Raw genomic sequence first — 16,126 nt, 5'->3', positions numbered from 1 at the left:
GTCAGAGCGATTCTGACGAAGGGCTAACGCTCGACACGTCAGCTTTTTTACCCTTTACGGTGGCTAATTTACGTTTTCAACCCAGTTGTTAACACTAAATTACCTGCTATACTCTCCCACCGACGCAGCACCACAGTTTCTTTAGAAACTTACCCCTTTATTCATTTGTCATTTATTTGCTGCGACCACTAACTCTTGCCTTAGAATTTTTCTATCTACAGATCTCACAGCTACGGACCATGCCAAGCTTGAAGAAACTTACCAAGGAGCTACGCCGGGAAATCGTAAGTTATCTTTTTCCTTTCCCCCCAATTAGTAAAGATCTAGCATTCCGTTTAGCCGTTCTCATTTTCGCCAAAACTAGGTTTTGTAGTCACATCCATTTCATCGGACGTTGCCTTCATTCCAAAGTTATTCCTAAGGGTTTTCGCTCCAATTTTCACACATCTTCTTTTTCTCATTCGAATCAATATCGTCACCAAATTCAGTGCGCCCAAAATTCTTTTTCACGTAATATTATGAGAATCACAATCAGAGCTATGTGCCAAAAACGTAACAAACTCACCGAACAAATTCTACATTGCCGCTCTGAACTTTCCAAAATCTGTCAGCTGTTTTAGTACAATCCATTCGTGCCAAAATTCAAGATGCCAATTCTAAATTTTTTAAACATTTGCACCAAATTAAGGCCCAGAAACTCGACCAACTTATCGGCCCTCAAGTTACTAACGACTCATCGCCTGAAAACCTCAAAACTGTAGTTACCATTCCAGAAAATTTACTACTTTCCGATTCAGAAAAATCAGTTCTCAGGAAGGGCTTAAATTTTGTTCCCATATCACAAAAAACCGATGAATTTTCAGTTAAGCAAGACGTTGAAAAATTCCTTCGCCGCGTTCAGTTGAAAGCCTTTTTTCATGACAAAGAGGATGATTCTAACACCTCGAACAAAGATACTTTCGAAACACTCCAGTAACACCGTAAATCGTAACACCAAATTTTCCAATCTTTCTTCGAAAGAGTGGTCGGCACTAAGAAGTCTAAAAAAACGCAAAGACATTGTCATTAAGGCGGCCGACAAAGGCGGTGCAGTTGTTGTTTGGCGGGCCGACCTCTATCAAAAAGAAGCTTTGCGGCAACTTTCTGACACCTCCTTTTATGCTAAAGTCGACAAAGATCTCACTTTAATTAACCAAAACATTGTCAAAAATACCATTAACGATCTTATAGCTAAACAAGAATTGCCGGCCACTGCTAAAAATCTTATCATTACTACTCCTAGAACTTCTTGTATTTACTTTTTACCTAAAATCCACAAACCTAACAACCCAGGTCGACCCATCGTTTCTGCCTGCAGTTGTCCCACTGAACTTATTTCCAGCTATTTAGACAAAATTATGGCACCTATCGTCAAAACTCTACCGTCTTACATTAAGGACAGCCAACACGCACTTGAAATTTTGCGTGACTTTAGTTTCCTCGACCAAAACAAACTTATGTTCACCATGGATATAACATCTCTTTACACTGTCATTCCCAATGACGAAGGTCTCCGGGCCCTCAAACATTTTTTCGATCAACGCACTGTTAAGGAACCTAGCTCTGAAACACTACTCCGTCTGGCCGAACTAGTACTCACACTCAATTGCTTTTCATTCGGTGGTAACTACTACAAACAAACTAATGGCGTGGCCATGGGTACTAAAATGGGACCCAGCTACGCCAATCTTTTTGTAGGTTTTTTTATCGAACATCAATTTTTTAGCCAATACCACGGCCCAAAACCTCAACTCTACGGCCGCTACATTGACGATTGCATCGGCGCTACCTCCTCTACCAAAGAGGAGCTCACTCAATTTATAACCGCCGTCAATTCCTTTCATCCGGCTCTTAAATATACCTGGGAAATTTCCGACACTTCTTTGGCTTTTCTAGACATCAAAATTTCAATTGAAGGCAACGGCTTATGTACTAGTGTTTACTACAAACCTACAGATTCACATAGTTACTTGTTGTATTCATCCTCACATCCATCACACGTCAAGAACTCCATACCTTTTTCACAGTTTCTCAGACTTCGTCGTTTATGTAGTGACGACTCTGATTTTTCCGAAAAATCAGAGACAATGTGCCAGTTTTTCGATAAACGCGGCTATCCTGTTTCTGTCGTTCAAGCGGGCTACCACCGTGCCCAACAAATCGATCGTCAGGCAGCACTACAAACGGCCGAGAAGGAGAACACTGACCGCATTCCATTTACTCTTACATTTCACCCTCACAACCACGCAGTTAAATCTATCATTCTTAAAAATTTTAAATTACTCCAAAACGATTCAGAGACTGGCACTATCTTTTCGCAACCCCCACTTATTTCATTCAAACGTGACAAAAACATAGGCAACTTTTTAGTCAGGAGTTCATTTCAAACCTATGACCAATCTGGAACTTTTAAATGCGCTCGCTCACGATGCAAAACTTGTCCTTTCATTCATAACGTAGAGAAAATATCGGGACCCAAAAGATCCATTAAGATCATTGATCACTTTACGTGTACCTCCGCCAATGTTATTTACTGCATAACTTGCACTTATTGCAATAAGTTATACATCGGCGAGACAGGAAGACGACTGGGTGACCGATTCCGAGAACACCTTCGCGATGTGGAAAGAAAGGACAAGGACGCATCCAAGCCAGTCGCTAGACACTTTAATCTTCCTTATCATTCTAAACAGCATATGGCAGTTTGCGGCCTTTCCTTACATCTAGGCAGTTCGGAAAGCCGTAAAACACGAGAACAAAAATTTATATTCCAAATCGGCACCCTTAATCCCCACGGAATCAACGAGCGCTTTTCATTCACCTAATTTATTCCTGTTTTCTCGTCACCATATTCTCACCAATGGCGTAGCTCCACTTTCTACATATAAATCCACACACAACCCACAATTCCTCTAATCGCTCTGACGAAGGGCTAACGCTCGAAACAATAATTTATTACAATCGCTCTGACGAAGGGCTAACGCTCGAAACGTCAGCTTTTTTACCCTTTACGGTGACTAATTTACGTTTTCAACCCAGTTGTTAACACTAAATTACCTGCTATACTCTCCCACCGACGCAGCACCACAGTTTCTTTAGAAACTTACCCCTTTAAAAATCTAGTTGAACCAATTTTCGTCGTGACAAAACCTATCTCAAAGAAGGAAATTACTTTGACGGATATGGCAGGTGTAAGGGGATTTATTTTAGATGAACATGGCCTAATATGAACATTCTCACGTATTACATCGTAGGACGTGTATTTTGATGCGCACGCTACTCAGCTGGAGTTGGGCCTCCGATCCGATGTTTGGCTCGCGTTCACTTACCTTCATGTTTGGGACAAAGTCTTTCTTAATAAGGAACGAGTTTTTGTTCAAGCGCTCAATGAAAGAGCACTCCTCTTTAAATGTACGGTGTTCTTTCGCCATGTTAGTCCTTTCATTCCCGTTTCACAACGGTTTCAGCTGATTCAGCGAAGAGAGAAAAATCTGTCGCGGTAAATCAGCGCATATCATATCTCTGGCAAGTAATCCATAATGGCGGACGACGTGAGAGTGTTTTTATTAACTCTCTAGGGATAAACCAGAATTGTTGCTGTTATTCAAAAGAGCGTTTACATTCAGTTTCTCAGTTAAAGCTCTTTGCTCATTGCTCTATAATGGCAGAGAAGAATTCGAAAGGGAAGAAGCGGAAATGGGAACCAGTAGTATTGGACGATCCTTCGTTCTTTGCGGGCGAAATGGATGGATTTGTGTCCTTTGAAGTCATGAAAGATTATGATCTAAAAGAACTAACAGGAATTGGTACAAGTGGACCAGCTCGGAAGAAGAAAATAAAAGAGCGGCCGCCGCAGAAGGTGAATTACTTAAAGTGCTTTAAAACCTACCGCGTTGTTAAATTCAGAAAATAAGATTCAAGCACGTGGTGAAATTACTTTGTATTTGACTTAAGTTTGAGTATGTAAATGTAACTGAGAAATTGGAAAAAATATATTTGTATGTCAATTTTTTTGTTTATTTATTTTTTTATCATTACTCACCTTTAATTATTAAATGTAATAAATGGGAGAGTTTTCAGCAAATTTTATGGATGAAGTCTCCTGTGCATCATCCAATCTTAGAAAATACATGTATGTCATAAATGTATGTTTGTGCAGTCTATACTGACACAAAATCGAGGGTTCTCTATTACATTCAAATTGGGTTGAATCATTTATGTATCGACCCACCAGAAGTTATATTAAAGTTAACATGGCCACCAGGAGGACAATCAGACAGGCTTTGATGCTACTCTGGTTTAAGGATTTAATGAATGTAACCAAAGAAGTTATAATTCATAGACCCAACATTTCAACACTCCTGTCTAGTGCCTTCATCAGGGGTGATCCAAATGCTGCAACAAGAGGTCCTTTTATACCATCACTAATTAGCTGCCTTTTTTTCTGATGAGGTGTAAATAGGCGTCAGGTCATAAACCTACCCACACAGAGAAATAATTCGCTTTCGATTCTCACCACCCTATTTGCCATAAAATGTCTGTAGCCAAAACATTACTCAGGAGGGCTGACTGTCTACCATCTTCACTCAATTCGAAGGCTGAGGAGAGGAAATATGTTTCAAATGTCCAAAAGGCAAATGGCCATACAAAGACTCCTCTCTGTAACTACCAAAAACCAGTTACAACTAGTAGCACTCCTGATGAAAGGGAACCAGCGACTGGTTTTGCTGTTATTCCTTACATTCAGGGTGTTATGGAACCCATTAAGAGAATTTTGAATAGCCACAACATTAAAGTTGCTCAAAAACCTTCTCAGACTTTGGGGTATATTTTTGCTAAACCTAAGGATCCTGTCACAAAAGAACAACAAACTGATGCCATTTATTCTATTCCTTGCAATGACTGTGACAACGAATACACTGGACAGACCAAACATCAGCTTGGTACACGTTTGAAAGAACATCAAAAAGCAGCTTTCTTTTGCAAAAAAGAAAATTCAGCTTTATTGGAGCACACATGCCTAACTAACCATACAATTGGGTGGGATAATTCTAAAATTATCACCACTAATCGGTGTTACCATCAGCGCCTTTGTTTGGAAGCCTGGCATATTAACTCCACCCGCGCTCTTTTAATGATGATGGCGGCTTACTTCCTGACACCTATTTACACCTTGTCAGAAAAAAAGGTAGCTAATTAGGGATGGTATAACAGGACCTTTTGTTGCAGCGTTTAGATCACCCCTGATGAAGGCACTAGATAGGAGTGTCAAAATGTTGGGTCTATTAATTGTAACTTCTGCAGTTACATTCATTAAATCTTTAACCAGAGTAGCATCAAACCATGTCCCACCAGAAGTTAATTGGCAGTTAAGTCATCTTGTGATACTGAAAATCTGAATGAACCATCCCATGTAAAGTGGAAATGTCCTACTAAAAGTCGAATTTCATGACACTTAATAAATAATCCTCAACCTGCTCCAAGGCAAGGTTGAAAATGTTGTTCAATCAACTCAATTCAACTCAAATGGAATTACTTGACTCCTGAGTTAGATTGGGTGTGTTTGACATCAGAAACAAAACAAACTAAAGATAACTGCTAGTTGTACCTTAAATGAAAAAAACAAACAAACAAACAAGCAAAAAGAAACAACAGTAACACTCTCCACAAGAACTACATGAAAATACATCAAGTCATCAAAATCATTTTGAGAGCAATTTGTCCTTAATTTTTCAAAGACAGCAGACTGCACTGGCCCAAGGGTTCATGCTCATGCATTTTTTCAGTCTTTACACATACATGTACAATTATTTGTATTTAAGGATACAGGCTTTTTTTTGGTTTTCTCTAAAATTTTGGCTCACAGAAAAAAAAAAATACGCAAAAAAGCTACACAGTATTCTCCTTTGATTTTATATCTTCAGGATAATCAGGAACAAACAGATACCACACCACTCACACAACTTGAAAAAAGCACAAAGAATTACCAACAGACAAAGGGAAAAAAGAAGAGGAAAAAGAAAAACAAGGCCCAAAGTAAAGCCCAGTCAGAAGAGCAAAACAGAGTAGAAATGGTCACTGACAATAGACTGATGGAAGATCCTCCAGGTAAGAATTACTTTCTGGAATTATGGATGGAAAATGCACAAAACAAAGTACAATATTTTACCCCTATGATTGTACGTGAAATGTTCTATAAACAAGAGAATCAGACACATTTTGTGTAGATAATATTGTGTTGGCAAAGATATAATTTTCTATAAATTATGTAATTTTACCAATAAGTTGGTTATTATTATGATTGTTATTATTTATTAATAAAGTATTCATTGATTTAGATTATGTAACCTTCATTGACATATTTCATATTCAGCCAGGTACAAATAACTCATTGCATATATTGTGGTTCAATTTTATCCTTGGTTCAAATTTTAATTTCCTTTGTTTCAAACTCGTTATCATACATTGCAATACCCAAAAAACAAAAACAAAACAAAATAAAATTTGAAGCAAGGATAAAATTGAACCACAACACACACAGCTGTAATAATATGATATTTCCCACCAACACTACAGTATGAGGTTGAGATGCAGTCATATTTTATAGCTAAATTGTTCATTTTGAATGAACTAAACTTTAGAGCCCATGGCAGATATGAGTGCTTGGGAAGTCCTTGGTGTTCCCAAAGAAGTTCAGAGAGGACTCAGTGAACAAAGTTTTACTACACCAACCCCTATACAGACTCTCTCCCTTCCACCTGCAATATTCCACCACAGGGACATCATTGGTGCAGCAGAAACAGTGAGTTGAATCAGAGTAGTTGGATTGGTAGAGGTCTCTTTTGCTATATCCATTGTTTGTTTACTTGGTTCCACAACTTTTTTAAATAATTATTTTTATTTTTTTGAGAGGGAGAGAGAGAGTGGAAAAATACTTTTTCAACATGTACATGTATTTACTATGATGTACACCTTGCTCATTTACACGTTAGAAGACTTTCTCACACATTATAGCAAACAGTTTCTGTTACTTTAGAGCTGGTCTTTGACCTGAATTAATGTCTAAGTACTAAGAGAGTGTTGAATAATTACAAATATGACTTTTGTAAAAGCACTCTTGAGGAGAGCCGTTGAGCTGAAAGTATGTTTATAGTGTACCTCTTGAAAGAACTCAGACTGACTGACAGATGGATTGAAAGTTAAATTTTAATCTCTTAAGAAATAATTTGATAGTTCTTCCCTCAATATGTAGGTGTTATAATACTATAGTTGGTTGGCAGAATATTCTTTATGCAAGAATGTGCATTACAATAACATTGCTGTAAGTTTCTTAGTTCTCATATCATACGTAGGATGATGCTCTGAAATTCTCTGTTGAAGTTATGATAAAATCACTTGAGAGAAGTTTTGATTTCAAGAATGGCTGGTTTTTAAGGAGGATGTTATTTAAGTGTATTAATTTTAAAATATGTTTTTACAAGGGTTCAGGTAAAACACAAGCCTTTGGGATTCCAATTCTCACCCACATCCTTGGCCACAAGACCAGTCAAGAAGCAGGAGAAACTACAGAAAATGCTACCAAAAATAATGCTACAGAAGCCACAGAAACTGGTACTGGAACATCCAAGCTCAAGAAACCACTCCTGGCATTGATAATGACACCAACCAGAGAATTAGCTATACAAATAAAAAATCATCTCAAACAGGCTGCAAAACATACATCTTTAGTGGTAAACTTTATGTACTTAAATTGACAATTTGGAAGTTACCTCCACAGTTAGATTCTGTTTTCCATTGTTAGAAACTCAATTATCACTTTATTTTTATTGGCATAAGTCAATTTTGTCTTGATAGCCTTTATTTAATACTATTTTTTTCAGTAGAGCAGAAGGCAAACCTATCTCTTGTTTGGAAAGTGTTTTTTACATTTTCTTTTGGAAACATCAATTTGTAGCCTCAATAAGCTAAAGCAACTTAAATTGACAAAGTTCAGTGCTGACATAAACATAAACATAAACTGTACAGGGCATGTAGTTTTTTTTTCCTGCTGGCCACTTGGCTCTTAAATTTTTCAAAGTGGTAGCCAGTTCAAAAAAGAGTTGGTCGCCATTTTTAAAGACAAACAAAAGCTATTTTTCTCCGCTGTCAGCGTTCTAGATAGACCCTCCAAAATTATGTTAGGAAAAAGATATTTTACGTGCCACAAAGTGGACACTGGGATGGATGATATACAACGTTCAAGCTCACCTGTTTTGGAAACAAACTTAACGAGGAAGTTTGCCGCGGATTTATCTTTACAAATCTTTTTAACTCATTCGCCAATTTGGCGACTAATTTTCAGGATTTGGTCACCAAAGAGAAAAATTTAATCGTATTGGCGCCTGTATTAGGTGCAATTTCACGCCTTGCTGTATTGTTTTGTGGTATCATATTCTGGGCTGAAATATTTATGTTATCTTCGCCCCTTCATCAGCAAAGTATATAAAAACCCTTTTGTTCAGAGAATTACAATCCTACCCCTTATGATGTACCATTTACCCCCTAACCTCCCCTCCCTTGCCACCCCTTCTAGTCCTGTTTCAACGTGTATCTTTTATCAGAGAAATACCCAGCAAGCAAAGTCCCTCAAAATTATTTGAATCAATAAACAATTGAAACTGAAATTTATTTTTCCAAGATTGTTGCTGTGGTTGGAGGAATGGCACCTCAAAAACAACAGAGACTTTTAAGCAAGTGTCCTGAGATAATAGTAGCCACCCCGGGAAGACTGTGGGATTTGATTTCCGATGTAAGTACCTCATGTATCATAAGTTGTACTGATTCACTTTCTTTTAGAGATCTGAAACAGTCGACACACACTTGTACATGTAGGTATGTTTCTCTTGAGATCGGTTGACCTGTGTAGTTTTCAGCATAAAGTTGGATTTCCAATGTCGCGTAAGTTTTTCCGTTCGTAAAACGCCGTAAAAATAATGAGCACAGCTGTAAGCATTTTCCACTGCTATGTAAACATCATTACCTGGCGTGTTTTTTTTTCTTTCTTTTTTTTTCAATAACCAACAGTCAAATTGGAGTGTAGCCTCTTTATATCAAATGGATGATTCTAGAGATATCTGCTCGCGGCGTTTAATTTCAGGGGGAAGAGCATGTCTGCCGCTTGGAGCACTTGAGATATCTTGTAATTGACGAGGCAGACAGAATGGTGGAGCAAGGCCACTTTCAAGAATTGTCTTCAATATTGGAGCTCATTCATAGAAAGAGGTACATACCACATCTACATTTATATTAGAAATGGACTTCAATTTCCATTGAAACTTTAATTTTTTCAGGCTTCTCTTTCTGAAATGGTTTTCTTGACAGCCAACCTGTAAGCTGAGGTAAATGACTCTCTTTTTATAAACTTTTAACTTTAGTGTTTCTTTTTCGCAGTGATAATGATGAAGATGAAGGAACTGCAAAGCGAAGACATCTACAGAAGTTTATTTTCTCTGCAACTTTAACTCTTCCAAAGTCGTTTAAGAGGAAAGGAAAAGAAAAGAAGATCACAAGTGAAGAAGGCTTAGGTAAATCACGGCATATTTGACTCAGAGTAATAGAAGCTAGAGATAGCATCAACGTATTTTATCAGCTATTACTGAAGGAATGAAATGATTTAAATTATCCATCATTTAAAACCCAAAAATTTGCGGCTTTATCAAGTGTGTCGAAGTTTTTATTGTGTTGTTTTTGCTTTTGTCTTTGTTATCTAACATCTTAGTTAAACATGATTAAGTTGATCGGCTTGTGTTCTTCTGTCAACAGCAATACTCTTTGCATTTTACATTTTTAGTGTCGCTGATGGACAAAGTTGGGCTGCAGAAGAACAGTTGTAAAATTATCGATGTCAGTAACAAGAGAGGAACCGTAGAAACCCTGACGGAAGCAAAGATCTCGTGTGCAATTGAAGAGAAGGTTTGTAATAGTTGAGCTGACAAGGAAGCGAAACACTTTAAGATCCAGGATACACTTTTTATTACTTTTTATTATTATTTTGAGCCAAATGCATCTACATGTACACCGCACTGTCTAGGAACATGATCCACGGAGCCACAGAGGTGTACCAAGTGAAATCGAAGGAGAACTACGAAACATACAGTTGCTGTAAAAATCACCTCATTAAAATTTATTTTGAATTTTCTTTCTAGGACCTATATCTCTACTATTTCCTTTCCCAGTACCCAGGCCGTACTTTGGTTTTCTCCAACACCGTGGACTGTGTGAGGAGACTGGGCTCTTTGTTTAGGCTACTGGACTGTGACCCGTGGGTTCTTCACGCCAGCATGCAACAAAGGCAAAGATTAAAGAATTTAGACAGGTCAGGTGAAAACTGATTGAAATGGAAAATACAAAAAACAATGAAACAAACGAAACAAACAAAAAGAAGAATAAAAACCAAGAACAAAAAAAAAACCACGAAACAAAGGAAAAAAAAAAACAGCAAAACAGATCAAAGCAACAATTAAGAACCTAATTTTGTAGATAACGTTTTTTTCCTGTTGCGTCTTTCACGTTCTTTATTCTGCAACTTGCTTTGCGCAAAACACTAGGCGACACGCGTGTTATGTGGCCTTGGATCAGAATCATCATGATCTTATTACTATTTTTTTTTTTCATCAAAACAGTGAGTTTAGTTTACGACCTGACTGACCTATTAAACCAATCTTGATTGACAATGGAATTTCCTTTATACGTAGACTATAACTGGATCGCCTTGACTGATTAAAACCCGCCCCTCTCCCCCCTTAGAGAATATTTAAAGCTGGATAGGACTTATTTTACACCAGCATAGACTTTTGGCTAATTTTTTTTCTTGCCTGTTAGATTTAAGCAAAGTGCGAGTGGCTTACTTCTGGCTACAGATGTTGCCGCGAGAGGTTTGGACATACCAGCTGTTGAGCATGTAATTCACTATCAAGTCCCGAAGGACCCTGATGTTAGTACGTGCAAGTATGTGTGTACGGTTGGTTAGCTTGTGTCGGTGGTTAGCCTGTGCCGTAGGCGGGAACGGAAACGATTGCTTTTTGGCGGCAGTGCTTTCATTCTCCGCGAAACTCTACCTTGACAAAAGGCTTTGGGAGGCACGCTGCTTCAACCGACCATGCGTTGATCAAGGTGTGGGCTACAAGTCTCAACTATAAGAGAAGCTCAACCAGAATGTGGATAGCAAAGTTCGAACGCAGTTGACGCCCAAATTCTTTCTCTAAATTTATTTTATTGTATTTCTTTAATTCTTTTTAAAACTTCATTTTCTACGTTTTTGTTTTGTTTCCAATTTGAGTTAATGTGTGAGGTTTACCTACCGAAATCAAAACATAATTCATTTCAGTTAATGATTTTTGATTTAGAAAAAAAATTGACTCTGTTCTCCAAATGCAGTTTATATGGAAGGATCAGTTTGTTTTCGTTTATCGTCCTGAGTTGTATCTCGTTTAATAATGAACTGTTGTGTAATGATGTAACCACAATGTAAGTATTAACTTTAGCGCAACCATCTCATGTGATCCTGCGTTCCTAAATTCTTTCTCTGTGTTCGTTAACAGCTTTACATTCACCGCAGTGGACGGACAGCTAAAGCGAGCAGAGAAGGTCTGAGTGTCGTTCTTGTTGGCCCAGAAGAAATGGGATCATACAAGAAAATTATGAAGACGCTTAATGGAGGTGATGTGTCTTTATTATCTCCAACGTATCTCTTTAACAGTTAAACTCTAAAAGGTTATTTGGAAATCCCCCTCAGTTTGAGGTGCCATTCGTCTAAATTTCCTTTTTAGTTAGATAAATCTTTACTCCTTAACATCAGTATGCATATTCTCCATGCATACTGTTCTCTATATATTTCTTAAGGTGTTAACATGGAGATTTCGTGTAACAATCAAGAGCTTCTTTAGTTGGTGATCATGTCCCCTATTCTCGTGACTTTAAAGGGAACCTGCAGTTTTAAAGCAAATACTGGTAAAAGAGCTCAAAATATATCAACTCAAGATATCTGGTCCTTAAAACCATACCTGTAACCTTGTTAATTTTTTTTTCCGCTTTCAAAACTGGCCTTCACGGCAAGTTCGAACTACCCCCCTTCGCCATCTTGTTAGGTACGCAAGGCATTTTGGGTTGATGACGTGTAATGGTTGCTCCGTTCATTCGTAGTTGGGTTATCCTACCTAATGCGAGTACGGATAGCTTTGTTAACAGGAGAATGATTGGATACCCATTTGATAACAAGGTTAGAAGTTAATTTTAAGTACCCAATATCTTGTGTTTGATACATTTATAACCTTTTTAAAAATATTTACTTGGGGGTGACAGTCGTTAGGAGAAGTTGGAGGCTGGTCACTCTTATGGATCACATGGTTAAGAAAATTTGTCATGGCACGAAGATGATACCCCTCTAGATGATAAATATTTCTTTTAGCTGCAACCAATATTTTAGGAGGAAAAGGTACATCGCAATCGACTCTAGGAGTTTACTGAGCCCGACGACAATTTAACCCTTTACACCCTTAAAAATCAGTTTGCATTTTCTCCACACCATTTTCCACGAATTTTCTATGGAACTAACAAAGAGAATTTGTTTAACAATCAAGAGTTTCTTTAGGTGGTCGTTCCCTGTATTCTCGTGACCTTTATGTTTGATTCAGGAGTGATGCTGTCAGAAGAAACTAGATGCCAGTCATTAATAGGCGTTTAAGGGTTAACTTACAGTCTCTCGTGTCGTTCGTTTGTTTGTTTCATTTTTTTGTTCAGATTTGTTTTCTTGATTTTATTCTTTTTAAAATTTTGTGTTGCAGGAAACGAGCTAGACTCCTTTCCAGTTGATGTGTCTTTTATGTCCTCCATTAGGAAAAGAATTTCTCTCGCCAAGCAAATTGACAAAGAAGAACACAAGTAGGTGAAGATAAAAAAAAAAAAAAAAAGAAAGAAAGGAAAAGAGAAATATGGCAATTATCTTTTGGTTAGCCCTTCGTTTTTTGTTTTGTTTGTTTGTCTTTTCGCGTAAGAAAAAGGCCCAAATTGATAATCGAGCTTGACAGCGCAGCATTTTTCGTACAAAGAATTGTTCACGCAATTACGGATGTTCTCTCCTTCATTCTCAATTCCTTCCAACCCTCCCCCCCCCTCCCCTCCCTTTCTCTTTGTCTAAACTCCCCCTTTAATGAAAGCCATCGAACCATATTCACAGATTTAGGCGCAAAAAGTCAAGTAATGACTGGATACTTGCCTCTGCCAAAGCCATGGACATTGAAGTTGACGAAAATTTGTATCTTTTTCGATGAGATAATTCATACATTTACATGCACATTCTTAGCTCCTGTGTGCTATCACATGGTCTGGGACTAACTAGACTACCAGCCTCAACATCAGTCTTAGGTGGTTTGGGCTTGAATGCATTTATTGTCAGAAAACATTTTAACGGAACGGGCGGAACTGGTGTTCTGGAACTTTACTGTCTTGAAGGTTTGATGTCACATTTTATAAACTGTCCTGTTCAGTTTATTTTCCTTAAAACAGTTTTTTACAGACTGGAAGATCTCGGAGATCAGGGAGAAAGGAAAGAGCGACAAGTAAAGCTGAAGCAATCGAAAGGTAATCAACCTTTAGTTAAGGCAGACAATGGTTGTACTGACAGTCCCACCAAAAATAATGGATCTTGCAGGCTGATAATATCTTAGTGAAATCAAAATGGGTGGGGTGGGGATTATTGTCCCTATGGTTCTTATGTTTGAGTTCTATGTGAAAGGAAAGTATGAAAAGGTAGTAAACAGTCTTGATTTCCAGCCTTGTGTGGGTTAGCGTTAGCTTAGCCTGAGTCGAGTGCTCCTTTCATTTATTGGTAAATTTTTTTATAGGATCTATATCAGTGCCGTTTTATTTTACAGCGGAACTTACTGGTTTGCTGAAGACACCTCTGATTCCTGCTGGTTTTAGTGGAAAGTACCCGACTAAAACTGGATCCCTTATGATGCCAGGGATCAAAGGTATTAAGTGAGTAGAGAAACAAGAGTATTTTGAGGGACAAAATAATGTGTTGCTAAACACATCGTTTTGTGATCTTTAGTGAAGAGTATTGTTAATGATTTAAGAGACTTAGTGTCAACTGGGCAACCTTAGAAAGAAAAAAATAAGAAAAATAGCGGAGGAATTTAAAAGAAGTCAAAATTACCTCAAGGGGACAAAAGTTTTCCCCTAGTGAAATAGAAGAAAAGTTTTTAGGCTAGGCACCTTTTTTTCTTCTTTCCTTTTCTTTTCCTTTATGTTACTGTTTTGTTTGTTTGTTAGTTTGTCTTTTATCTTCTCTCGTCCTGCTGCCATCCGCTGGTTTTCTTGTCCTTTAAGTAAATGCTTTTTTCTTTTCCTCGTTATGTGCCAACTGTCTAAATGTTCGTTTTATTTTGGTATACACAGCCGAAACGAATTTGGAAGATAATGAAAAAGTGGCTGTTGAAGATGTAAGAAGAAAGAAAAGAAACAAGAAAAGCAAAACGTAACTTGCATTCTTCAAACGAGGTCGACAACTGATCGTGAAAGAAGAAGGGAGATTAAAAAACACGAAATGGAGAAAGATTCTTACTTGTAACAACTGGACTGGAAGAGAAAGAGTTAATTTGAGCAAGGTTGACTAGTCAGTGGTAGATTAAACTAAAATTTCGTCTTAAAGTCTTTGACCCCGATGCTATATGGATACAATGTAACTTGAAGCAATGGCGTTCATATATCTTCGGGACACCACCCTTCAGACTCGCGGTATAATACGACTGGACAAAGCAACTAGTCACAGTCTGACAACACATGTCCACTTTGTGCATTTTCTTGATTTGTGATTTGAATTGATTTACAGATGTTTTGTTCTTTACTCAGTGGCCCGAATTTAAAAGCTAGGATTATTTCAGTCACATATTGCCGTTGGTGATATGAAGATTTCAAGAATGGGTCGGAAAGGAACTGAAAACGCTGTTTTAAAGGGAAATTATTTTTCACATGCTTGACAAATGTTGTCCGCAAACCTTTCGCTAGTTCATATATATAAAAAAATTTTTAAAAAATATGTAGATGTGTAGTAAGCAGGAGATTCAGTAAAAGCCGGTCTACCGCCGTTTGTTGAGCAGGGACTCGTGTTTAGGTTTCATCTTACGCCTTTTCTGGCACATTTGCTCATTACATCATCGGCAGCTACTTAAATGTACTGAGACCCCAGAATGTGAGAGAAATCGTTGGAAGGCTGTGCTAAGATTTTAATATTAAGAGGGCTAAACTATACGTAGGTGTGCATGACGTTACTTGAGGAGACGTGAAGAATAACCCTTTTCCAATAAATAAGTCATTTTCTGAGAATTCACTCTAAGACTCGTTCACACTAAACTTCCCTTGAATCTTTGCCGTTTAGTTTATGCGTGAATGTTGTTTTGGTATCAATGCTATGAGAATATGTGTGAAATTGGGTGAAATTGGCGATTTGACGTGAGTACGCGCAGGGCTTAGTCGTATGTGAAATCTGATGACCCGATTCTACCTTGTCTCTCTCGGTCCTGATGACCGATCAACATCCCAAACTGTAAGCCAAGACTGGTGTGGTTAGGTGGCTTGATTTGCGATCTTAATTCCATTAGGACAGACTAATCCACAAAGCACCAGTTTTAACTTATGGCTCGGTCTACACTGTACGCTTTTATGAGCCGTGACGCTGTGCTGCATTGCCTTCCATCTTTACGAGCTATTTCATTTCGAACGCAATTTGCATTGTCACGGTAAAGTGAATCTTTTTGTGTTGTTTTGTTTTGTTTTGTTTCTTTTGAAGGCTCTACTTCCTCCATTCTGTCGAGTGCGGGCCAGATCTCGATTCCCAGACAGATGCCGGGTATTGCTAAGGTTTTTTTATGACATGACTGACAAACGGCATCCGAAATGAAGAGAAAAGTGCGTAAAAGGAGGCAACTAGATCTCTACACAATTCTTCATTTTAACACTTGCACATCAAGGCGGTAAAAATCTACATTTTCTATGATAATGATTATATTTTATATTATTATATGTATTACACCATTATGCGAGCCAAATG

The 16,126-nt window shown here is 37.9% G+C and overlaps 2 protein-coding genes across 7 annotated transcripts in view; one reads left to right on the top strand and one right to left on the bottom strand.

Annotated features, from left to right (window-relative positions):
- The window catches only part of LOC131788376 (RNA-splicing ligase RtcB homolog), a 117,545-nt gene extending 114,042 nt beyond the window's left edge, over positions 1–3,503 (bottom strand). Inside the window, exon 1 of one of the 2 annotated variants that reach the window (XM_066174414.1) lies at positions 3,369–3,503. In XM_066174414.1, coding sequence (XP_066030511.1) covers positions 3,369–3,470 — 102 coding nt within the window. In that variant the 5' untranslated portion in view covers positions 3,471–3,503. Of the gene's footprint in view, positions 1–3,279 lie in introns of both variants that reach the window. The other variant, XM_066174415.1, reaches the window with a different exon arrangement.
- A 71-nt stretch (positions 3,504–3,574) lies between these two features.
- Positions 3,575–15,933, top strand: LOC131793279 (ATP-dependent RNA helicase DDX24). 5 transcript variants are annotated; one of them, XM_066174410.1, is made up of 17 exons: positions 3,575–3,898; positions 4,967–5,052; positions 5,963–6,147; positions 6,681–6,841; positions 7,521–7,769; positions 8,717–8,827; positions 9,176–9,300; positions 9,469–9,602; positions 9,869–9,990; positions 10,224–10,393; positions 10,900–11,011; positions 11,619–11,736; positions 12,861–12,957; positions 13,253–13,330; positions 13,592–13,656; positions 13,950–14,048; positions 14,476–15,928. In XM_066174410.1, the coding sequence occupies exons 1-17, from the start codon at positions 3,701–3,703 to the stop codon at positions 14,556–14,558; spliced, it is 2,193 nt and encodes a 730-aa protein (XP_066030507.1). In that variant the 5' UTR covers positions 3,575–3,700; the 3' UTR covers positions 14,559–15,928. The 5 variants fall into 5 exon arrangements, 3 of the variants coding, with proteins under 3 accessions (XP_066030507.1, XP_066030508.1, XP_066030509.1); XR_010719123.1 differs by lacking the exon at positions 12,861–12,957 and having other exon boundaries at positions 14,476–14,509; XM_066174411.1 differs by lacking the exon at positions 4,967–5,052 and having other exon boundaries at positions 5,964–6,147.
- Positions 15,934–16,126: the final 193 nt, after the last annotated feature.

This window comes from Pocillopora verrucosa, chromosome 11 (assembly GCF_036669915.1).
Source record: "Pocillopora verrucosa isolate sample1 chromosome 11, ASM3666991v2, whole genome shotgun sequence".
Classification (NCBI taxonomy): Eukaryota; Metazoa; Cnidaria; class Anthozoa; order Scleractinia; family Pocilloporidae; genus Pocillopora; species Pocillopora verrucosa.
This window is presented reverse-complemented; position numbering and strand designations above follow the sequence as displayed.

Excerpts from the sequence above, each read along its gene's own strand:
- LOC131793279 (XM_066174410.1), top strand. The coding sequence starts at position 3,701 with ATGGCAGAGAAGAATTCGAAAGGGAAGAAGCGGAAATGGGAACCAGTA. Across the intron at positions 5,053-5,962 it reads AATTCAGCTTTATTGGAGCA|GGATAATCAGGAACAAACAG; the intron begins CACATGCCTAAC and ends TTTATATCTTCA. Across the intron at positions 6,148-6,680 it reads ACTGATGGAAGATCCTCCAG|AGCCCATGGCAGATATGAGT; the intron begins GTAAGAATTACT and ends ACTAAACTTTAG.